General features: G+C 39.1%; 3 protein-coding genes across 4 annotated transcripts in view; 2 read left to right on the top strand and 1 right to left on the bottom strand.

Annotated features, from left to right (window-relative positions):
• Positions 1–5,001, top strand: part of PALS1 (protein associated with LIN7 1, MAGUK p55 family member) — a 49,510-nt gene extending 44,509 nt beyond the window's left edge. For both annotated transcript variants that reach the window (XM_068684213.1, XM_068684214.1), the window contains exons 13-14: positions 477–587; positions 1,943–5,001. In XM_068684213.1, coding sequence (XP_068540314.1) covers positions 477–587; positions 1,943–2,119 — 288 coding nt within the window. In that variant the 3' untranslated portion in view covers positions 2,120–5,001. The remainder of the gene's footprint in view (positions 1–476; positions 588–1,942) is intronic.
• A 1,954-nt stretch (positions 5,002–6,955) lies between these two features.
• Positions 6,956–16,033, bottom strand: ATP6V1D (ATPase H+ transporting V1 subunit D). The gene is made up of 9 exons (XM_068684218.1): positions 15,900–16,033; positions 13,896–14,013; positions 12,660–12,739; positions 11,232–11,299; positions 10,476–10,520; positions 9,895–9,998; positions 9,395–9,461; positions 8,364–8,442; positions 6,956–7,732 (listed from the first exon to the last, which is right to left on the bottom strand). The coding sequence occupies exons 1-9, from the start codon at positions 15,938–15,940 to the stop codon at positions 7,591–7,593; spliced, it is 744 nt and encodes a 247-aa protein (XP_068540319.1). The 5' UTR covers positions 15,941–16,033; the 3' UTR covers positions 6,956–7,590.
• A 6-nt stretch (positions 16,034–16,039) lies between these two features.
• Positions 16,040–24,754, top strand: EIF2S1 (eukaryotic translation initiation factor 2 subunit alpha). The gene is made up of 8 exons (XM_068684215.1): positions 16,040–16,189; positions 17,598–17,839; positions 18,484–18,563; positions 18,675–18,826; positions 21,829–21,935; positions 22,784–22,881; positions 23,736–23,879; positions 24,213–24,754. The coding sequence occupies exons 2-8, from the start codon at positions 17,599–17,601 to the stop codon at positions 24,336–24,338; spliced, it is 948 nt and encodes a 315-aa protein (XP_068540316.1). The 5' UTR covers positions 16,040–16,189; position 17,598; the 3' UTR covers positions 24,339–24,754.
• The last annotated feature ends 377 nt before the right edge of the window (positions 24,755–25,131 follow it).

The following is a 25,131-nucleotide window of genomic DNA, read 5'->3' as shown; positions in this document are numbered from 1 at the left end:
TTATTTTCCATCTCTCAATACGTATGTAGTCTGCAAAAAGTATGCTGAGGATGTAGTGTATTTAGTGTCCTGTATTTTAATCTTCAAAACTGGAAAGGATAAACTGAAATTTTCTTGATTGGTATTAAAACGTTTTTCTCTCAATGAAAAGCTCATACCATTCCCTAGCATTGTAAGGAAACTTGCTTCAATTTAGGTGACTTTTTTGCTTTTGCATACTGAAAGATATTCCTTCAGTTTAAGTTAGTCTTGAACAAAAGTAAACGTGTGGGTTCCATAAAGTTTTGTGTTTTTTTTTGTTTTTTTTTTTTTTTTTTTTGTTTTTTTTTTTTTTTGTTTTTTTTTTTTAAAAAAAAAAGTTGGAGTACCAGTTTTATAGCCCATGGTGACTACACTGTGAGTGGTAGTAATAATACTGTTATGGTCAATTGTGCAGAAGTTGGTTAGCTGTTCAATAATTAATCCTTTTTCTGCAGTCATTGAAGACACTACGGAATTCTGACTTGAAGCCATATATAATATTTGTTGCACCACCTTCACAAGAGAGATTGCGTGCTTTATTGGCCAAAGAAGGGAAAAACCCAAAGGTAATGCATTTAACACCTCTTCTGAAACCTTTGTTTAATTTACAGATCCGAATTGTTTTTGGTAAACAAATTAATATACTCTTTCTCTGGAACTGGGAGATGGTAATGGTACTGATGGTACACGGGAAGTGGTACAGTTAGAGATCTGTTTGCTGCAGGTCAGTAAGCAGACCATACTTGGGGGGGGCACAGCATGCTTTCCTTAACTGAATGTGAGAGGTATGGAGTAAGAGGATCCATTGCTAGTTCAGTTGTCCTGGGTCACAGTGCTGGTCTCCGCATTTGGGTACAAAAATGCGACCCTTTATTTCAAAACTACAGAAATCCTGCTCTGTCTTCAAGTAAATCTTGGAGGAACTCTAAGGAGCATTTTTTTTTCTTTCAGAATTTACCTGGCCTTGGAAAAGTACTTGAAAATGTATTAACGTTTTAGATAAATTAATCTTTACATTTGATCTTCTAGGCTCACTTTTCAAGTTTTGAGTTTTCTGAGATCTCAGCTTATCACCTCAGTTCAGGTGATTTTGTTAAATGAGAAGTTAGTTCTGCTGAGCGGAATTACAACCCACAAATGTATCCAAGGTGTCTGAAAGCTCTGAAAAGGCCCTTACTGGTTTATGGGATACAAAGTGCATATTGCTATGATAATGCAGTATATAACTGGTAGATTCCACTTAGCCTTCTACCTGGAATCTACCTTACAGTGTGGGGAGTACTTTTCAACCCCCAGTGTTAATTTAGCATAATGTAGGTCAGACTAAGGAAGAACAGTTCTCACAGCATAACTGCATCTACTCATAAGGACTCCTGATACAGCTGTTGATCAGGAATTGCTCCTCACTCTGTTCTAAGCTGTGTTTTGCCCTCCTTACGTGATGCAAGGGTGATGCACGTATGTTATGGATGTAAAACCTAAAAGGGAATTAGTCAAAACCTTAAAACAGGGATTTTTTTTTTTTTGCCAGGGTTAAAAATAATCGTATTCTCTACATGGATAAGTTTCCTCCTCCTCTCTGCAATCTTCAGTCTTTTCTGGAAAGATGATAAGCATAGCAACCTAATTTTTTGAGCCCCAGTCAGATGCATGTCATAAAAGGAGCAGTGCTTTGTCTTCCTCATTTACTTCAGTCTGGGACAGTTGTACTGGAGTGCCACTTGTGGCCAGCCAGAAATCATAGTCTTGAATACCTTTGGCTTTAAAATATGTCATGGTTCATTGTAGTCATAAACTTAGCTATAAGTAGCTGATGATGCCATGAAAATTTATGTAGAAAACCTGAGTTGTTGTATTTTGCTACTCTTGTTATGGGGGAGAGGTGTACACACATGCAATAACTCCCTGTTTTTGATTGCAGCCAGAAGAGCTGAGAGAAATCATAGAGAAGACGAGGGAGATGGAACAAAACAATGGTCACTATTTCGACACAGCAATTGTGAATTCTGATCTTGACAAGGCGTATCAAGAGTTACTGCGGTTAATAAACAAACTTGACACAGAGCCCCAGTGGGTACCCTCTACCTGGCTACGATGAGAGAGAATCATTCCAAGGGACAAATGGATTTCAATCTAGTGATCACTCTAAGGGGATCGTATGTAGGTCTGCTCAGTTCTAGTAATAAGTGTGTGAGCTCTATAGACCTCAGTGGCTGCATCCTTTGCAAGTGGAATAGTTTATTATTGAAAAAATGTACTAATCAGCTTGAGCTGATTTAACTGATCTAAAGATTGTCCAAATGTTCTTTCTCTGTGGTCTAGAAATGGAGACCTTGTCAGTACTAAGCTTTAGATAGTTTTTTCTAGCAACAACTTTTATATAAAAATCCACATTTTTCTACCTAGTCACTCTTAGGAAATCAAAGATTTTAAGTGTGTATGTGTGTGTGTATGTGTATATACAGTCCATGTTGTCACATAGTTATAAATATGAATGTTATTTAACACTTAACTTAATGACTTTGTGGGACATGATGGTAGTTTGAGTGTAATTCTACAGATCCTTGGGTGGAGAAATAATATACACATAAAAATTCTAATATTAATGACAAATCTCTACTTTTCAAAAAATTGAAAAACAAAGATGCCACTGGTCTGGAGCTGCCCTTTGAGGTCTGAATTTATATTTTAATTCTAAAAAACATTCCACTTTCGAAATAGCACTGTAATTGGAAAATGTGTATAATGTAAATATTTTGATCCTTGTATCTTTTTAGTCAGACTTTTAAAATCAGATTTGACTGCACATTAATTTTAGGTCCAATCAAAGATAAATATTATATTGATCTTTTAGATTTGATATTTTTATGGATTTTTCTTTAAAACATCAGCTGATTGGAGCCACTGTTCTCCACAGATCTCTACAGATATTTAGAAAGGCAGAGGTTATATTTTTATGAAAAATATATAGTTGTAAAACACTTCTTGGAAGTCAACTTAAGCTCTCATGTTTTATAACAGATTACTGGCTAAAACAGACTGATGTGCTAAACATTGGAAGATAAGTGGGTATTTTAATCTCTGCAAATGGTTTATGGTATGGCTGTTGGTCTAATGGATAACTAACTGGAATTAAAATAGCTGAATGTAGCTATTGCGTTACAAACAAGCATTGTAATTCACTAGCCTACATGCTGTCCTGCATTTGCTCAGTACTGCAGTAAAAGTATGCGTGAAACACTGGTAACTGAAGTCACAAGAATAGAATGCAAGAAAGGGGGATATTTGTAACTGTTAGAACAAAAAAACTTGAAACAAGTGAACAAAAAGGCAAGGTCTGTCTGCATCCTAGTGTGTTTGGTGAAGCAATGAGAACATCTCTGCATCCTCAAATTCTGAGCAGTGAAGGCTTAACTACAAAGGCTACGCACCTGCAGTAGGGCTGTTCTGTTGCTGAAGCTGACTGAGTAGTAGTGTCTCAGCTGTTTTGGTTTTGGGTAGCACAAAGAACCCTGAATGTGAATATCTCTTAATTTTAGCCATAGTGTTTCTGAATTCTTACAGGTAAAACACTGGAGTTAGGTCAACGTGTTGTTCGCTCCTGTCTATTGCTGAAGGATTAAAAAGTAGTTGATTTTTTCCATACTGTCTTGCATATGTTCTTTCTTCAAGTTTCAATGGAACAAACTCATACCCATAGTTGAATAGAGGACTCTAAGTATACAGGAAATATAAGGAAATTTTCAGATAACTTTCCTAGTTACTGAGCTAACATTGTGCATTGAAAAATTAAAGCATAGAGTGCGTTCCTGCCTTGTTAGGAAGCATTTCCAGGTTTAATATTTAGGGCTGAGAAGCAATAAGCAGTTAATGAGGCTAAGTAATGACCCTTCGGAAAAAGTTCAAATCTTTAATATCTTCAGTTTGCTGATAGAAATAATATAATGTTCTAGCTGTTGGTTTAAGGGCTAGATATTCAAGATAATAGCTTTTTGCCTCACATTGCAGGCACATTGTCGGTTTAATAAATTGTTTGAAAACAACACCATTCAGGTATATTGGATAAACAGTGTTTCATAGATGACAAAATATTATATCAGTTCTACCCTTTTTTAAGAAAGATGATTCGTAGAAGTATTAGCCTTTTTGGTATTGACTGCTTCATAGTTGGGCAAGAAGATGGAAAGCAGTAAAATGTATTCTTTAAGGGTAACCTAGCTCAGCTACGTAAGTACTGTCCAAATTCTTGCAGTCACAGACAGCTCGAGACAGTTGCTGAACCCTCTTCTGTATTCAGCATTTATAGCCAGTGTCTTTCAAAGTAAATCATACTGTTAATGTATTTGATGTTCTTCTCCCCAGTTTTTCTGAAATGGTGTACAGAGGCTGGTTTTATACCAATAAGTTTTGAATGTAGACTCAAGTACCATTGAAGTTCAGCTCTACTCTCTTAATTCCCAAGGCACGCAATGCTTGCTGATACCCATACAAAGAGGTGCTATGGTAGTTATAACCACTGAGCAGTGGACCTGGTGGTCCATCTGCCACCAGTTTGGACCTGGAACTACCTTGTGTAAGAAATGATTCTGCCTTTTTTTTTTTTTTTAATGAAGAGTGTGTATTAATTCCCTTGAGAGTAAAAGAGAATATGCAAACTTCAGTGGTGAAACACTTTGTCACAGGCTTTGTAGTGAGCTGTGTCAGACTGAAATGAAGGTATATGCATTTTTACCAGTCCAGATTTAATTAAACGTTAGCTGAATTGCATAAAACTTTGAATGTAATTATATGTGACTTTTTAAAATATATGGTGGGGGTTTAATGCCTTAATTAAGGTAACTTTACTGAGACCTGTGGTTAGCCCCACATCATACTTTTATATGTGTATCTGCACTCTGTATTTTGAGACATCATGAACTGCACACTAATGTAAAAATGTAAAATATTTCTAGATTTAAAATAAATCACTGTACAATTTTACTACTTCTAGTGAATCTTGGAAGTCGTCTTCATGTTGTTTTGCTGGATGTGTGAAAGATGCTGTAACCCATCAGTGCCCTGGATGTTCTCCTTACCTCTCCCACTGGATGCGTGGTGTCAGAAGGGAACAGACTGCAGAGAGAAACTGTAGACCTGAGAAGACTGCAATCTTACTGTAGCTTTCTTACTGATGCTGCCTGATCTTCTCAATTCAGTTTCATCCTTGTACTTTGGGGGGAAAAAAGTCATTTCAGCTATATTCCGAGACTTTATGAAGTTAACATAGTAAGTTTTAGCTGTCCTGATGTGATCTATTTTCAGAGGGACAAGCTTGTCATCTTATTTGACAGCCACAGAATTTCATCTGTCAGATGTCAGTGAGTTGCAGGCTTAAAATTTTTTTTTCTGATTGTTGTTTTTTGGATTCATTTGCACTTTATACTACTTTTAACCATCTTCAATTGAATTCTACTCCAGCTAAGACGTTGAACTGCCATATGATAAATTCCCATCTGCAGAAGAGGAAGGAATTATTCTATTACAAAGGATTGTCCAAAAAGGTGCAAAAAAGCAGCTGTTCAAACAGCAAGTACAGCCATCTCGGTAAATCTTAATCTCTAGTAGCCTGAATTAAAATCTTCCAAGGTTGACTAAATAGTCACTTTATAGAATTGTAGAATGTTTTAGGTTGGAAGGAATGCTTAAGGATCAGCCAGTTCCAACCCCCCTGCCATGGGCAGGGACACCTCCCAGCAGACCAGGTTGCCCAAAGCCCCATCCTGCCTGGCCTTGAACACCTCCAGGGATGGGGCATCTGCAGCTTGTATGGGCAACCAGCTCCAGTGACTCACCACCCTCTGAGTAACGAATTCCCTCATATCTAGTCTAAATCTACCCTTTTGTATTTTGAAGCCGTTGCCCCTTGTCGTATCACTACACTCTCCTACAAAGAGTCACTCTTCAGCTTTCTTGTAGGCCCCCTGTAGGTACTGGAGGGACTAGATTTTAGCCAGCACAGTACAAACAAAATAATTCTTAAGGATGGCTCTACTTCTTTCCTTTGAGGCAGTAAACATCTGTTACATAAGGATCCTCTTTCCTATCACTACAATAAGGATGTGTGAATACATTCCTTCTGGTACTTAGCTAAAGCAGGACACAAGGAACAAAGCAAGTGGGGTGGTTGTTTTTGTGTGTGTGTGTTTTTTTAACCAGTTGAATGATGCTACTCCTGTTGAGGAAAGTATCTGACAGAACACAGGTGGACTAGGAGGTAAGAGGGTTTGATGGGAGTTCAACACAAAAACAAGGGGCTCTTTCTTTCAAGCTGGACCAACCTGTATCTTAGGCTAAAGTACAGGTTCATTTAGCTGTGCTGCTTTCAGCTTCTAAAGAGGGAAAGAAATGGCCTTTTGCTCCATAAAATTGTAAAATGACTTTTTAAAAGGTGTTAATAGAAATAATTTTTCTTGCATTTGCCCTGCGTCTGCTGTTAAGTGCTGGATCATGTTTAAAACAAGGTGCTTATGTTAAAGAGTCTACTAACAATAAATCTATGCCATGGTGCCTACTGCATATCACAGCTTATTCACCTCTTTCCTAAATTCGTCTCATCACCCTAGAATGCAAGAAAGCACAAGAATGGACTACTGTACATTCAACCCTGCTTGCCTGCCTACTTGTTATGAAGCAACAAAAAGCATTTAAAGCAACATGGAGCTGGATAGTTTAAAAGAGCTTCTACATGTTTGTGGCAAGAGGATGTGACTTCTCCTTGGCTGTTTATCTACAGAGGTAAAGGGTAAGTGAATTTGGACACAGGATAAAAGGAGATGTGACCAGTACACGTTATAAACTGGGGGTGTGGAATGAAGAGAGGGTTATATCGCAATCAGCATGACAGTTACCAAGCTTTTAAGATCATCATCTTGCAGTAGGAGACAGGCACCAGATATTTAACATTTAGAACTTTTACTTGTTTCTAGCACAGAATACACAAGTTGGCAGAACCTCTAATTAAAACCACAGATGTTTTAGGCCAGTGGTAACAATCATGCAACAGAAATAAATCATAAAGACTGTGGATTTCATCAATAGGTTAGAAAACTAGAGTTGCCGTTACTTATATTTGACTTCAGTTGTACCAACACCTGTTTTAAGCAACTTACACATTAATTCACATTTCAGCAGTGAAGAACAGTGCATGCATCTCCCTCCCTAAATCACATTTTCCTCTGCCTGCAGTGGTAACAATTAAAGAGGAATCTGATTAGGCAAATCCAGAGCCACTGTGCAAAAAGAACAGGTATGGACAATCATTCCTATTAAATGAAGAAACAGAATGAGCACACAACAGAAGGCTTTACTGATAATAAAGCACCTTACTGATCTCTCATTTTCCTCCTATGTTACAGTCAAGTTCCCAGATTTCTAATCTCCCAGGAGAAATCCACAACCCAGTTAACTCAAGACTTATACACCAATTGAGAAGCCACTTAAGTATGATTGAGGCAACATGTCCCAAATTATACTGCAACTGGGCCTTCTGTATTCTGGGTCCCCTGCTCCAAATATAACAACTGCAGCAGGTTACTCAAAGAGAAGGTCTTCATCCTTCTCTTCTGCTAAGAGATTAGCTGGTTCCTGTTCCCCACCAGCAGCCCTTCGCAGCTCCCGTTCTTTCTCAGATTTTTCTTTCAGTACCTTTTTCTTTTCCTGGATCTTCTTTAACCTGTGAAGAGAAATTTGGTTTATCTGTGAAAGCAATGTGATGTTTTCATGAAACAGGCTAGCAGCAAAGATGTCATACAAGTTGGCTGTGATAAAGCTGCCTGGAAAAGTTCACCAGGAAATGAAAGTCTTGTAATAAGTGACATAATGCTCTTTTTGCAAGCTGCCACCCTTCAAAAACATTCATCTGTACAGATTAACTCATCTTTTCACCCAAACTCTAAATGACATTTTTTACTTCAAGTACTGCATTCTACTACTACTCTGCTTTTCTTGAATGAAGGCAACTTAGCTTTAATTCATTTCAGGTTTGACACCTTCGCTTCACGTAGTGTAGAATGCCAGCCTCTGTGACAGAGGTGTCCTTAAAGCAGAACACCTCAGTGTACTGTATTCCATCATTCCTGCTGGAGACAGCTATATGCAACCGAGCAGTAGGGATTCATCTGTAACTCTGCGACAAGCAATTGCAGGTCTATAAGTGCCCAGCTCTGGAAATTCAATGTGCATTAAGAATCAGGTTGTGCTTAACAGCACTCATTGCCAGATATTTGGCAGTTCTCCTAAGTCCTCTCTGAGGAATGGTCTATCTGAGAAAAAGAGACCAGTCTGGTCTTGTTTCAGATAGTTACCTGTAAAATTCCTCTCGTTCTCTTTCATCCAGTTCTGTGATGATGTAGGAAAGAGTGCGCTCAATCCTAGGAATAATCACTGAAGAAATATAAACAAGGAAGTTGTTGGACTGCTGCTATATAACTCAGGAAGTTGTCATAATACAGTGCACAGATGGTTATTTAAAGTAAATCTAGTAATTCTTTTGGCCAAGGGGAATTGTCTTCAATGGAAAATCACACTATTTCATTAGACAAATACACAAAATTGTTTTCTTCAGTAAGCCCAGGACTAAACTATGACTCCAAACATCATGGAATCTCTGATAATACAGTCTTTTGAAAGATATGCAATGGAATTGAAAGCACTGATTCTTGCCTTTTTAATAAGGTCCTTTTTCCCCTATTGAACTGCTTAAAAAACAATCCTTCAAAAGATGGGCAAGATTAGAAGTAAAACTATATACATCCATCACATTGTTTCAGAAATTTTTGTTCAATATAGGCCTTACACAAAGAATTATGATCTCAGTTGGAAAAAGCCATCATGAAAACAAATACTCAAATATGCTGTTACAAGGGAAGATACAAGACATCAGAAAAAGCTTTAACACACCAACTGAGCGATTCTGAAAGCCATGTACCAGAACCACTTTTCCAAAGGAGAAATCTGTTAGCAATGCTGCCAAATGCATTTGGAAGGCTGCAGAAGAAAACATTTCTACAGTCAAATTTTCTGAGGGATAAGCTGCAGCTAGGGCCTGCAGATAAAGAAAAATATACTGAAAAGGATAGTTTAGAATCATCTAATGAAGTAAGTTATTGCATACATGCAATATGCAAAATTCCAGGTATCAGCAACTCAGAATGGAACTGGGCTTTTCATTTTTGTTATTTGCAGTGTGTTTCGTTGTAACGCTCTCTCAAACATTCTTGAACTGGTTTGAAATCCTACTAATGGAATCAGTCAAAAGCAGAGTAGCTTCCAGGACCCAGCTCCCTGTCTTGCATGGAGACACAGAATTATGCATCCCAAACAGGAAAATGCTCACCATGTTCAATTGCATTCACACGTCTGTTTGTTATTTTGATGGCTTCATCCAAAGTAATAAAGGATGTCTGTGGAACAGGAATAAGTAAGGCATCACAAGACAAACTAGGCATTTCAATATATTTTACACCCCAAAACCAAATAGCACTTGTAAGCCAAAGCTGCTCACTTGATGGAAGCAGAATTGTTTCTGCTAATATTGGTGTTCTCACCAGTACCAGATTACATCTGAACACTGCATACTAGCAGTTTCACATATCAACTACACCACATAGCAACTCAACAAAGTTTCTTCATAGCATTGTAGAGTTCTATGAAGTGGTAGTATAACTGTGTTTTATGGCTGAAAAAGGTTTGCAACTTTGTGGAGCACTGGGATGAAAGATATGTTATAGCTGAAAGTGCTCAGCTACAAGCACTGAGACTGTTACTTTTAATTTCAGAACAGGGAGAAACTAAAGCCTCCTCCCCACTCCCCAGCCCTTTTTTTCTCCCATCAACCTGTAAGGACGCCAGTTCCACAAGCAGCTCCACAGCCTTTGCATAGTTTCTCTTCAGCTTAGCCAGCTGTTCTCCACCCCTGGCCAAGCCAGTCAGCTCATAGCCTGAAAAAAAGAAAACATGAAATTTGTTGCTAATACTACCGTGGTGTTTTCTTTCTAGATAAAAATTAGTAATTCATGAACTACACAGATACAGACGGCTCAGAAAGTGATAAGCTAAAGTCTTTGCCCATTAGCAAATCAATCGTTATAATGGTTTGTGCTACTATAAATCATTGCTGCGCATGTCTACAATAAGATCTACCAGTCTCAGAAACCTGGTAAACAAGCCTTATCCTGGTTTAAAAAATTCAACAATTTAGAAAATTACAATCCACTATGACCCCTTAATAATCTCTCCATATTAGAGGAACAGGACAAAGCAAAAATAGCTTTGTAAACAGCAAAAGACGGAGGAAATACATACTCCTGTGCCTGTGATATAAACGGACTTATCAGCAAAGTATGGCAAGTATTTTTCTATTAGCACAGAATAGCTACAAGTACATGTACAATAGAAAGCTCTTGTTTTGTACTTACTGTCCCCTCCTTCCTGATAGTGCTCAAAAACTGGCAAGGTTACACCTGGCAGAAGTGAGCAAGAGATGTGTGTAAGAGACGTAAGGTTTTATATATATATATACATATATATTTTTTAATTACAACTCATTTTTACCCCATTTGCTTCTAATAAATTCCATAAGCTCAGAAGCTTTTGTTTCCAAAATCTCCCCATATAGCTTGGAAAGACTTAATCATACTGATTCTTCCACTTTAATATGGAACTTAGAAATTATATTGAGATCATGGAGAGCTAAACACATGAAAAATTCAGAGAAGTATTCCATTTTATTTAGTACTCAATTTTAGTATGTTACCACTTAGCAATATATTCCCCATGCTTAAGGAATATTTTCAGCATTCAATCTTGATTATTCTTTCCTGTTTTCTTCACAAACAATTACTGATATTTAACTTCTTAATTTATTTAATTCTGATACTTAATTTCCTGGTTTTCTCATTTACTTTCAGTAAGGGAAATTATGCTTTATTTGAAGATCTAGAAATTGGACTACAGTTTACATACACTTGTTTCATCTTACGAGAGGTAAATGATTAAACATAAAAAAAAATATCTTGTGTATCTGAAAAATCTTAGTAAATTAGAAATGTTCCTACTGTTAGATTAATAAGAGAAATAAGAGGAGATGGTGTTTGGAAACACTCCTGCATATTTCAGTCACCTCCCATGATTCCCTTGAAAGTTGAAATACCCATAGTCTAGAGAAGAGTCACCTGCTACATTGTCCTTCTTAGCTCTGATCTTGACTTGAGCTTTGTTCACATTTTGGATCACAGTGGTACTGTAAGGAAGAAAACATACATCTTAAGTTGTTCATTAATTCATCATTATAGGCAAGGTTTAGTAGTTATCAAATAGCTGTAATGACTTGGAAATTATTTTTAGTTCACTACTCTGTGCATTTAATTGCACAGTCTTCAAAGCTAATGCAGAAGCTTTCAAAGAAACAATTTTCCAGCAATGTCTGGAAATGTAAAAGAAACAGACTCTGAAATGTAACTCTGGAAATATTTTAGACTAAATATACAAAGCATATCTAAAAATTGGTCAGTTATCTGGAAAATGACTTTAAAATATTTCAATAACGTTGAGTCTAATCAACCTGTGCAATTCTCTTCCCACTAAAAGCAAAGGAATCTCAAGACTTTAATGTAGACCAAGGCCACAACACTGTTCATTTTTATGAGTTCATATTTATTTGTTCTTTCAGAACAGTAAATGAGTTTGTTTACCCAATAGCTCTTACTGTGTTAACAAACTTAAGCTTGTACAATTCATCTTGAAGGATTCTAAAGTGTCTTAAGGTCTTCCAAGAACAGGTCACTGTAGCCAACTCTTCCACTGAAGTACAATTTACTTACAGGGTGGAATCTAACTATTGTTTATACCTAAACACCGTGCCTGGTTAAAACAGGAAATAGCACCACATCCAAATGAGAGTAAAAAGGCTTTCATGGATGCTGTGCACCTCCAGCAGCACACGGGTTACTAGTGCGTCTGATCACTTAGCTCTTCCCCATTAACTGGTGGTACCATCAGCTGAATCATTAACACTACAAGAGCTACATTTGGATGAAGTACACCAACAGCCTAGTTAGAATTGTAATTTATTAAAATGCAATTAAAAATAACCCACTAGAGGAAAAAGCTGTATCTCCCCTCTCGTATACAGCCCTCAATAGCCCTAGTGAGGCAAGAGGTCATGAGACAGGACACTAAAACATTGAGTAGAATCTCACAACAACTTACTGGAAAAAATAACACATACTGGATCCTGTCTTCAAGTCAACAACAAAAATCAAAATAATACATAATCCAACACTCTGATATAGAGTCTTGTATACCTATGTTTTATCTTCCAAGCTGCAAAAAACAACTTCTCAAATCAAGGATCTGTGCACAATCTGTACATAAATTCTGTTAATTTTTCAGCTTTTTTATACATTTTCATCACACATTCTCTCTCTCCTGCAGTGATGTCTCTCTACTTAATGGAATTCAGTTCATCTTGTCCTACTTTGCCCATTGCCTTTTTTTAAGAAGTGTGCTTAAGAATTTTGCTTATTTCCAGAAGATAAATCGACAGTTTGTTGATCACACTTTCCCATGGGTAGGATACACATAAGATCAGCAATCCTCACCTGAAATCTCCTGCTGTAAACTTTGCCTCAGCAAGTGAAAATGCAGCTTCTCTCATCACCTCACCCATCAGCAACTTAGTCTGTTAAAAAAAAAGAGGCAGCAAATATAAGGTATATTATTTTTTTCCCAGGATGAATAACTAACAGCATAAAGAAAACAATGAGAAATTTAAGAGAGTAAGAAAGAGAAAATCCGATATTTCTATCTTACTCTCAAACTGCAAATTGCATATCGTAATTCCCAGGTGACTGTTTAAAAAAGAAATACTTCAGCTATTTCACTCACCCAGTGTAAGAACCCAAAGAAACTGCAAAAGATTCATCTGTCTCAATAGTCATAAAATTCTGCTACATGGGGGTTAAATTGCAACAACAAAGTGTCTCAGCAGGAAACCACTTTTACCTGATACTGTACTGGATACTATGAGACATCTGAAGTTGTTTTTCAGCGTACAGGTGTATGTAACTTTGTGAAGCTGCTCTCTCCTCCTCTCTACTTTTTTCCCATTTTTACACATTTCAAGGCCTTGAAGCAAAAAACCATGCTATTGAGAAGTAAGAGCCTTAGTGTCTTAGTCACTCTGTTGACAACTAGACACAGAGTGCCAAAAGCTTGTCTACACCAAAACACTACTGCTAACCATAGGCATCATAGCAGTTCCAGCCAAAACAGTACAACTAAAACCTGTCTAGTATGGTAGCAGAGAACAAGCTATATAAGGCTCTGCTGAATATCTTGGGTTTGTCAGTCATGTTACCAAGAAAGAAGCAGAACTTGATGTTTCTTCATAAAGGAACAATGTCCATCTGGACAAAATTTGTTGTCTCTGCTTCCTAGTGTGCCTAATCATGCCAAAAACATTATAGATGTGCAGTATCCTCTCAGGCCAGATAAAGCAATAAAAATAATGCTACAGAACATGTTAGATCCACTCATAATGTATTTGACACCATCAGAGCAAATTTCCTGTAATGTAGGAGAGATGGTAGGGAACCACAGCCGAGGACTGGTTGGAAAGAAGTGAAGAATATTAACTCTTATAAACTTCCTGTACCACTGCAGCCAGGAAAACGAAGTTCTGCTCACCTGTCCTTGGAAGCCTCGCTTATAAAGAACGGGTTATCTACAATGTTGTCCTACATTCCAGCCTACCTAACGAAGTTAGCAAAATGGGAATGCACAACTGACGAACAGATTTCAAATAAAGAGAGAGCAAAAAAATATAATTTACCTACCTCAATAATTTTCTTAAGGATCTGCCTGAATCGAAGCGTCAAAGCATCAGATTTTTTCTTCAATAGGTTACGACCTGTTTGGGCTCCTTTCAAACGAGCCTTCATGATGGTCTGAGCCCTGTTAAACAGAGGAAGAAATAAAAATGTCCTGCATCATCCAAAGGGATTAGGAAAAAAATTACACATGATTTTCTGATGTGGACATGACAGAAAGTATGAAGCAATGAAGAAACATCAACGTGGTAAAACAGCAGAGACAATTCAGGATAGAATTTTTTTTATTCTTTTATTTATTTCCAGTAGCAAACTTCCAGGTTTCTGGTGCAGAACTGGGAACTCAGAAAGGATCCAAACTTTGCTTCCCTCTCTGTTGTCACATACATTTTAATTTGACGAATCTTTTTAACTAAAATTTCAGTAGCTATACTACAAAATCCACTGTGCTAACTTAAGCTACTGCTTTGTATACATAGTGTGCATAAAGGATGACATTCAGGTCTGTAAAGAGAAGCATATATGCTTCCTCTCTGACCTTGGAAAATGTAAGTATAATGAAAATTCTGCCCACGAAGTGGACACAGTTACTTCCCCACTCTACTGACATGTTGTAAGAATAGCTTCATTAATGCCTACAAGATTGTTATAACTGAGAAGCATGTATACTTTCTGAATATTCACAATAAAAATAAATAAAAAATAATAAAAAAGTCAAAGAACAACAGGGCACCTTAATTTTCACAGCAAGCAGGTGACTGTTCCCACCTTGAGCTACCTTCTCACCCTGTTCACTACCTGACCGAGACTGGCTCACTTTCTAGTTCAAGCAAGATTTCACAGGCTCTGTGAGTGCACTAAACAAAGTCCTGTTTACTGTCAAGGAGACTGAGCAGCTTCTGTGAGTGATCGTATCCAGCCCAGAGAAGGGTCACACAAGCAAAAGAGAACAAGACCACAAACCTTGTAAAACTCAGTTCCATCAGTTAAAAAAAAAAATTGTTCTAGAAGCAGGCCATCTTCAACATCCTGCCTCACATCCTATCAAAATATCTGCCACGTTATTACTCTATTACCTCATTTGAAACAGGGCTCATAAATATCAAATCTTTGTTCCTCACTACCTCCTTGCCACAATGATCTGTCAGCCCACAAAAACAGATACCTTTCAGAAGTGGTTGAGGTGCCTCCTCCTGCGACATGTAAACGGCATTGAAGAGCAGGCGACCAGGGGACTTAGTACATGCAGCCATTTATTTCTGAGCTGAGGTTCAAAACAGAACCTTTACCATGCAATATATAAATATTTCTATGTAAACTGTTGTATTGTGTGGCCTGAGCTCATTCATGAGGAAATAATAGTTGTTATTTTACGTTTGAGGTTTTCTATCCTGCAAGACATCTTCCTATAAAGATCATACCCAGTCATCTGCCTAATTTTACACTAGAAGATTTGAAACGGCCTTTCACCCCAAGGCAAAGTCTTTCTGTCCTGAAGAGGCACAGCGCTATTAAAACGGCATTTTTAATGCTTTATCAATGTTAAATGTTCGTGTTCATTCCCATGTTGGCTGCTTCCTTAAGCCTGGTCAGGAGACATCTGACTGCATGACGAGTGCTTTGCTGTCACAACCTGGAAAATTACTTGACTGTCCGCTCACTGCACTTCCTTTTTTTTAAAAAAAAAAAAAATCTTTATGGCCATCGTCTTATACGACATCAATTAAGCAGAGGGAAGGTACGCTCTGACGGTGCGTTTTTGCTTCTATTCGTGTTCTATTTTTAAATCGCGGCTTGCCCGATGGTACGGCGGTGACCCCCCCCCCCCCACACACACACAGCACCCTGGAAGCCGCTTATGCCGTGCCTCTGGATGCCGCGGCAGCCCTCAGATGGCTGACGCCGGAGAAGGGACAGCACCGAGGGGGGGACCCAGCCGCGGCCCCACGGCGCCTTTCACCCCAAAGCACGGAGGGTCCCCGCCCGCCCCGGCCCCGCCGCGCCACTCACATCCGCGACGGGAAGATCTCGATGCGGTCCTTGCCCGACATGGTGGCGGCGCTGGCGGCGAGCGGGCCCCGCTCCGCCTCTCGCCTCTCCCCGCCGCGGCCGCCCCGTGACGCGGCCGCCGGCCGAGGGCGGGCGCTGCCTCTGCGGGTGCCGCCGGCGGCCGCCTGCGGGGGCGCTGCAGCGAGGGGCGGCCGCGGCTCCCCGCCCGGCGCCGGGGCGGGCCGGCGGCTGCGCGCTGAGCGGCGGGGCAGGAGCGGAGAGCGTGGAGAGGGACCCGCGGCAGCCGGCAGGTAGCGGCCGGGGCGGGCGCCGCGGGGTCGGGAGGGGGCTCGGCCCCCAGCGGGGCTGGGGAAGGGCCCGGCCGCTTGGGCGCAGGCCGGGCGGGAGGGAGGGAGCGGGGGAGCGGCGCCGCCCCGCAGCTGCCCCGGGGCTGGCGTGGGGCGTGCGGCCTCACCGGGCGGGGGCTGCGATCGCGCTCGGTGGCCGAGGAATGTGGCCTGTAGCGCTGGGGTTGTGTGAAACGGCACCAAAACTTCATCGGCTTCATGATTGCGGTACCACTTTGTAGCCCTTTCCTGGAAGGTGAAATGGGAGCGGGGGCAGGCACGGCCTCTGCATCGTGTGGCCACGCTTAGCGCTTGGCGGTGCCGTCCTGTTCTCTGCACAGCCTCAGACAGCCCCAGCGCCGCCTTGGAGAGCAGGAGCCCCGCTCTGAAATGGCAGTTAAACGGAAGGGGCAGTGCATTGGGCTCAATTTTGTGGGCTCCTGCTTCTAAAATGTTCTTAACCTTGTGCATGCAGCTGCCAGGCGTAGACAAAAGCCCCGAGCCCAGCCTCGCCATTAGCGGTGAGTGCGCGGATCGCTGCCATCAGGAGAGGGAGGCAGCGTGAGCGTCCCGTCGTGTCACCACAGGATTATTAAACATGAGCCCGGTGCTTTTTTTGAATCGGTGACGAAGGGATCTTGTTTCATATATATATGTATATTTCATCCTGGCTACCTATATGTTAGGCTTTTTTAAAGTTATTTTTAGGGGCCTGTTTTCTGTTTAGTGCTTCACTCACATCAGGCTCGTTCCACCTTCTGGTTGTTGCCTTTACTTCCTTTCCGTGCCGAAAGGCGGCCCTTCTGCCACCTGTAGTGGTAGCAGAGCAGCGTCCCTCTACCTCGTACTTTCTCAGCCCTTCACACGCTGTCTATTGCTGTGCATACAAATACCTCTATTAGCACCGCAAGCTTCTCTCCTGTGTCCTTCTGTTGTTGGAATCTGGTTTCTGACTTAAAACTGACTTAAAAACGGGGCCTTATGGGTTTAGATGGCAGTGAAGAGCGCAGTGCCTTCTTTTCACCACTTGAGGCCTCTCCTGTGTGGTGCACTGTGTGTGGGGAGCATGACAGCTGAAGCGGGCAATAAAGTTGGGCTAGCAAGCTTTTTCTTCTTTCACGCAAAAAGTGAACATCATTTAAAAATGTGGAAATTTTGAAGTACTAATCAGTCTATTGCTTATTATCTGTTAAAACCTAACTACACATTGCACAAGCCTTATCCTAATCATCAGTTTCTAGTATCAGTGTTCCTCTCTATCTCTAGTCCCTGCTGCTTTTTTACCGTGCTTGTAGGAGACGTCAGTGATGTATTGTGAAATAAGTCATCCTTGTTTTGATTTTTTTTTCCTTGTTTTCTGTTCAAATTCCAGAATGCCAGTACTAAGCTGTAGATTCTACCAGCATAAATTTCCAGAGGTGGAAGATGTAGTGATGGTCAATGTCCGGTCCATCGCTGAAATGGGGGCTTACGTCAGCCTGCTAGAGTACAACAACATTGAAGGCATGATCCTCCTCAGCGAGCTGTCCAGAAGACGTATTCGTTCCATAAACAAACTCATCCGCATTGGAAGGAACGAGTGTGTCGTGGTCATAAGAGTTGACAAAGAGAAAGGTATTTGGGGATATTATGGGTTATATCAAGATTGAAGTCATAAAGAAAAATGCAGATTAACTCGGTGGCATAGCCATTCATAGATTTTGCCAGGGGTTCTTTATTTAAGACACTTAAGCAAAATAAACCATCATCCTGCCATCTGATGTTTACAATAATTTTTCTGGTAATCAGGCTAATGAAGGTCAATCACAGAGATTTGCTTAACTGGGTCCTCACCAGCTGACTGTTGGTCAACAAACCATAGGGAAGTGGAATTTTCTGATATCTATGCAGATTTCGTAGGTCCTGACTGAAGAGAGGGGTCATCTGATGTAGTGGTGAAAATTTAATGCTCACATTCCATCCTGTGCCTTAAGTCCTGAGCCTTGGCTGTCAAATAGATTACATTTTTCTAGAATACTTCTAAAACTACAGTTAACCTTCAGATTAAATAATGAATAGCAGAATAATAAAAAGCAAATTTCGATCACGATTTGATCAAATTCATTGAGGTTTAGTTTTGTTACTTTCCTTACCAACTGATAGTGGAGACAAGGGGCAAATCCTGAGCCAGATTGTTTGCTTGTTATGCTTTTTTCTTGAAGCAGTTAGATTTGGTTAGCACGATGCCTGACACTTTGAAAATTTATTTTCCCTGGTAGGTTATATTGACTTGTCAAAACGAAGAGTTTCTCCAGAGGAGGCAATCAAATGTGAAGACAAATTCACAAAATCAAAGACTGTAAGTTGCTTTGCTTTATTCAGTCACTGTGTTGTGGTGTCTTATGTCTGTGCACTTTGTTTGCTCAGAAAAGAAGATAATATGTCTGATAACACCCCATTTGTGTTCAAGGTTTACAGCATTCTTCGCCATGTTGCTGAGGTATTGGAGTACACTAAGGATGAGCAGCTTGAGAGTCTGTTCCAGAGAACTGCCTGGGTATTTGATGACAAGTACAAAAGACCTGGATATGGTGCTTATGATGCATTCAAGCATGCAGTCTCGTAAGAACATCTTTTCTGTTCCTATGGGTTTATTTCATAATTGCAAAGAAGTATTTTCTCAAATATATCCACTTTTTTTTTTTTTTTTTTTTTTAAGAGTCAGTATGTAGACTAGAATGTAGTGGTTAAGTTAACCTAATCCATTGTGACATCAGCCTTCCAGTTGTGAATTGTAGGTTTTTCTGTCACTACTCAAGTTCCCAGTGCTCTTGAAAAAGAAGACTCAGAGCTGATGTGTCTTTATCCACCTTTGAATACACCATTCTGCATATGTCAGTTTTTTAAAAGTACTAACTGAATTTGTTGTGGAAGAATACTGAGGAACTCAGTGAATAATATTATTAAGAGAAACTTGAATATCACAGAATCACACAGAATTTCTAGGTTGGAAGATACCTCAAGATCATCGAGTCCAACCTCTGACCTAACACTAACAAGTCCTCCACTAAACCATATCACTAAGCTCTACATCTAAACGTCTAAAGACCTCCAGGGATGGTGACTCAATACAAACACTGAGGAGATTTATATTGCTGCAGCTGAGCCTGTGGCATTACTAATAGAAGCAGCACTAATCTTGGCTTCTCTGTCAGAATTTGCCTCTTCTTAGTCCAAAGCAGATATTTTCACTCATATCTAGCTCTGTGTCTGAAGAAATTTGAACTCACATCTGACACTCACTCTTCCACTGCCACAGGCATTATTTTATTTTATTTTTTAATATAGCAAGCTGGCTTGTTGCTTTTCTACACTTTCAATCTTAAAGAATGAAAATGGGATGATGAGTTTAGAAATGGAATTATGTAAAGACAGAGTTCAAGTTGTGAATCTTATGGAGTGTGCACCAAGATGGGTAGTTCTTTGGTTTTTATGAGGTCTGACATTTGAATTTGCTTTCAGAATTAATTAAGCTATTTGGTTTCCATTTAAATTTAGTATCATGAAATTGGCTATTCAAGAATAGGTTTCTGAATAAACATTTCTAATTTTACTCTTGTAGCACATAAACCTACGAGAAATAAACTTTCATTTAATGCTAGTTGGCAGTGATAAAATTCTAGAAAATTATATTGATTTTAAGAAGCAGGGCACTTGGCAGTATTTTTGATTGATTAGCTCAGAACTGTTTCTGTAGTTTTGGGAAGAGACAACTTGTTCTGTCTTCATATAGATGGAATGCGCTCATAGAATAACAATGCCTTTCTAATAACTGCAAGTTTACCGGTGAAGGACAGATCTGGGCACATTGCTGCAGGAGGATTTCCAGGTCATCCTGTAACTGATGAATATTTTAACACTTGTATGCCAGAAAGCCAAAAAAACACCAATTACACTAACTGTTTAAGACTCTCTCAAAATCAAAAACTAAAAACTCCTGAACACATTCGGTGTGCTGCTGCTCATCTGTTACTCATGTTGGAGCATAAATCTCTGTACTGGGTCTGGCTGGAATGTTAACTTTCCCGGCAGCAGCCCATACAGGGCCGTACTCTGTACTTGTAGCTGGAACAGCAGTGTTATCACACCAGTGTTGTGTCTACTGCTGAGCAGCAGTGGCACAGCATTGGGCCTTTCTCTAACCCTCCTAGGGGGTGGGCAAAAGGTGAGGAGAGAAACATCACTAGGGCAGCTGACCTAAACCAATCAAAGGGATATTCCATACCATGTGGTGTCACACTCAGCAATAAAAGGTGGAAACAGGAAGAGGAGGGGAGGGCTGGGCTCTCGTTGAGAAGATGAGAAGACGTTGGTCCTCCTCTCAACACCGGCTGCGTGCGTTGAGGCCTTGCTTCAAGGATGTGGTCAATCATCGCTCATTTGTGGGAAGTAGAGAGTAATTTCTTTCCTCTGCACTTCCATATAGCTTTCATTTATTTTGTTTGTTTGTTTTCCTCCCTTCTTTTTATTTTCCCTTTTTCCCCTCCCTTTTCCCCTTTCCCTTTTTATTTCCCCTTAGTTAAATTGTTTAGTTCATGGTAGTCTTTATTTAATTATTATAATTATTTTCCTTTAATTGAATTATCCTTATCTCAACCCGTGAGTTGTTCTTTGCTTTATTTCTCCCTCTCCTCATCTAAAGGAGGGGGAGTGAGAGAGCGGTTGTTTAGCTGCCCAGCACGGTAAAACCACCACAATCTCTGAAGCTGTCTCTTTTCAAAGCATCTTTCCATCAGTAATACCTTAAGATTTCCAATAGATTGTATTTTTTTTTTCCTGTTTTGCACCTACATAAAGCTTTAATGTGGAACAGAAGAGTGTGGATACTTCTGCCTTTCTACCTTTGCTGAAATGCTAACTGGCAGCCTAATGTGCCCCTTAAGAGCTTGACTTGGTATTTCTTTCTGAGTGCTGAGAATGAATGTTTTGGGGTGTCGTGCAGCAGATACCTGTAGTAAAATTTTAAAGTAGATTTACACTTTAATGATTAAAAACTCAGTGTCCGGAAGCTATTTTTGAATGCCTACTGAAGGTCATGCAAGTAAGATGTAACAGAGATATAACATCTTGATTCATATGAAATGCTAGAATAACTCAAACACCTCAGATTCATTATGAATTTTCTTTCATACGATACAGGTTTATTTTCATATTGTAGGAAAGATAAATGCCAAGCAACTAGATATATTTGTCACTCTATATATAGTTTACAAATGAAACTGGGCAGAAATCATTCCTATTTTTTGTTTGGTTAGCTGACTCCTCAGAAAAAAAGGAAAGAGGGGAAAAATGAGTTGAATTAAGACTTTTTCATCCAGGAGCAGACTGAGTAAACTATTTATCTGCTTAGTTGTTAAGTTCTTCCATTAGAAAATACTTTGTAAATAGATGCATTTATTTTCTTCCAGTGTTTCAATGGACTCTTAAAAAATTTGCCTGTTTTCTTTTCTTTGCCTAGTAGAGCTTTATGATTATGCTAAGAATATTGAAATAATACCAGAAATTGATGTTGTGTCATATCCCACTTCAGTGTAAGTTCTGTACCATTTCTTTGCTTGGCTCAGAGACCCAGCAATCCTGGATAGCCTGGATCTGACAGAGGAAGAGAGGCGTGTATTGATCGACAATATTAACAGGCGTCTGACACCACAGGCAGTCAAAATCCGAGCTGGTAAGTTCTCTCCAGATGTTAATTGAACAGACTTGACAAGTCGAGTATATCTTGTAAACTTTAAACTCATTTAAAAGTGGGGGTTTGTGGTGCTGATGTTTGAGTGAAACTGCTCTTCCAGTGTTAAGATATGTTAGTGCTTGCAGAATGCCTGATAGTCCTATCTCAAATCCCAAGGTGGTTTGGCTTTCCCACCGCACTTTTCCAACCCCCCAGCTGCAGGTTCCTTGGGACACAAGTTAGTTGTCCTGATATATAATGCAGTTAGTCACATTCCACTGGCATACAATGAATCTAAATATTTTATAGGTATTACTGAATCCACAATATTCTTATTATTCAAAGTGTTAAATTCTTTGGTTCTCTAACAGGATGATTAATCACTGTCAGCATGGCTAGGTTGTATGTCATCTCCTTGTCCATGAACAAGTGAGAATAATTATGATTTTGCTGTGGGCATATTTCTAGCTGATTGTTTGTAAATCTCTCAGATAGATATATTAGCATATGTCTAATGTATTCATGAAGTTTATGAGCTGGTTTGTCTCCTACTAGCTCTGTTAGTGGTCAGAAAAAGCACACTAGACTCACTAGAAGATTGTAAAGCTGGTTGTACGGGTAACCAAGCAGCCTAAAAGCATGCTTGCCATTATACAGATAGTCAGTGATCAGCTTACAAGCCAAGAAATTGGAATGTTTCCTCAGTTTTGGAAGGTACTGAGGATCTCATTGTGAATAAACATTGGTTGCTAAAAAGTTTTTAATAAAGCTTAACTTAAAAAAATCTTTAAACATTCTACAACTTTTGATAACTTCAAAGTTTTATTGTTTGTATTCATCTGTCTTAGATATTGAAGTTGCCTGTTATGGTTATGAAGGCATAGATGCAGTAAAGGAGGCTTTGAGAGCAGGTTTGAATTGTTCCACAGAGACCATGCCCATTAAAGTAAGTATTTGTCTTAACTATGAAATCAATAGCAAAGTTGTCTGATGTCCTTGATAATACCTTTCAGTTGTCACAGTTGCATAAGTGAGGCTGAGGAACTATGTAGGGACAATGGATGTCCTTTCTGGTTTTCCTGTCTAGCGCACACATGGGACACTTCCCTGCAACTATGTGGTCCCAGTTCTTGCTGTTGCTTTCCAAGTTCAAGAAGCTGTATTTGTTCTCTTCAATTAACTAAGGTTCAATATTTGCATACTAAATACTTGCTGTTCCTTTATACAGCCTTAGAGCAGGTAGAGGACAAACATTTTTATTTTCAGAGATAAGACTGTGTAAGAAAAGGAATACTTTGTCCACATATGTTTGAGTGTTGGTAGAAAGCCTACTATACCCAGGTCTAAATTTTCTGCCCCAACCTCTTAAGGATATCGAACACATTACTGAATAAGTGTTTTCAGAAAACTGGAAAGTTTCTTTGAAATAGTTTCTTAGAGTGTTTTCTTCAAAAGAAAAAGTTATTCATCCAGTCATCTTAAAAATAAAAAATAAAAATATCTGTTGGTTGTTGCAGTTTTTTATTTGTTTGAAAAATTGTGGTAGGCTGCTTTACTTACCTGCAAGGTGGGTATTCTCTCTGTCTAACAATACCTGTCTATAAGAGCATACTATGTAAAAATAATTGGTTTTGATACCAGAAATCAGACAGCCTGTGTGCTTTCTTGTGTGTTATTTCATTCCATGTTATTTGTACTTCTAGAAATAACTTTTCTAATGGAAAAACATTTCTTTTTTGTTACTGAGTATATTTTTTTGTTATTTTTTGGTTTTGTTTTTTCCGCCCTGCAATGTGATAGATTAATCTGATAGCCCCTCCTCGATATGTGATGACTACTACAACCCTGGAGAGAACTGAAGGACTCTCTGTTCTGAATCAGGCCATGGCTGTCATTAAAGAAAAAATTGAGGAGAAGAGAGGAGTCTTTAATGTGCAGATGGAGGTGAGAAGACTTTGCATTCTGAAATCTGATTTATTTTTTCCTCACAACATTTTATAAACAGAGCAAGATCAGTAGTGCTAAGAGAAATCTTAGCAAGAGATATTGAGAAACTAAAAAAAAAAAGGCATAATTTTCAGTATTCATTAAATAGATGGCCAGAAATCCTAATTTTCCTAGGTTTTACTGCCTCACTAGTGGATTTATTTCAATATCTTTCTCCTTAGGATCAGAGCCACCAACCATGACTTTATTTTCATATTTATTTGTAGACTGAAGAGGGTGTTTTTTAATGATTGTTCATCATGTGTTGTGTGGTTGTTGTTTTTTTTTCAGCCTAAGGTGGTTACTGATACAGATGAAACTGAGCTTGCAAGACAGTTGGAAAGACTGGAGAGGGAAAATGCTGAAGTGGATGGCGATGACGATGCTGAGGAAATGGAAGCCAAAACTGAAGACTAAATATTCTGGGATTATTTAGAAGGCAGAGCGTGTGAAAGATTAGAGACCCCATTGCAAACTCTGGACTAAATGTTTCCAGTATTGAAAACTTCAAATGCAAATACTTGAAGTGTGTTACTGTTTTAAAAAGACCAATACATGGAAGCCTCTCCTAAGTAACATTTGATGCAGCAACTTACACAAATAGAATCCTTCAAAAGGAGGGTGCCTAGTCATATTCAAGACTCACATCTCATGAATAGAGGGAGGCTTCAGCCCCATGCTTACCATTTTCTTACGTAACAATTCCAAATTGGCAATTACAGCTCAGTGCATCTGATAGTGATGTTTTCTGGGAGTACCAAAACCAAACAGGTTGAACAGTTCTATACAGAATGTATCTGACCAAATATTCAATAAATTTCTGAGCTACGTAACTCCAAGTTTTTTTGATCTTCTGTCACATTGCTTAAATTGGTATGAATAAAACCTGGAAGAGTATGATCAGTCAGTCAGTAGCTCCCCTTTAACAACGAAAAGGGCTTTCTTTTGTTGTTTTAAATCAATGCAAGAATGAGTGGAACAATATTTTTCTTAGAAATTTGTTGATGCAAATTTATTTAAAAGAATATCTCCTCTGGTGTTTTTTTTCCTGTATTTAGGGATGCAGAACTTGTAAGTTGTGAACGTAGCTTTGAATATAACTTGTTACAATTTCAATAAATATGGTTGAAAAATTACATATAGTTACTTTGCTCCTATATGTGAACATAGCAGGAGCTTTAATTTATTCATACTTCAAAATAGACATTTC

The sequence above is a fragment of the Anas acuta genome, chromosome 5, assembly GCF_963932015.1.
Source record: "Anas acuta chromosome 5, bAnaAcu1.1, whole genome shotgun sequence".
Classification (NCBI taxonomy): Eukaryota; Metazoa; Chordata; class Aves; order Anseriformes; family Anatidae; genus Anas; species Anas acuta.
This window is presented reverse-complemented; position numbering and strand designations above follow the sequence as displayed.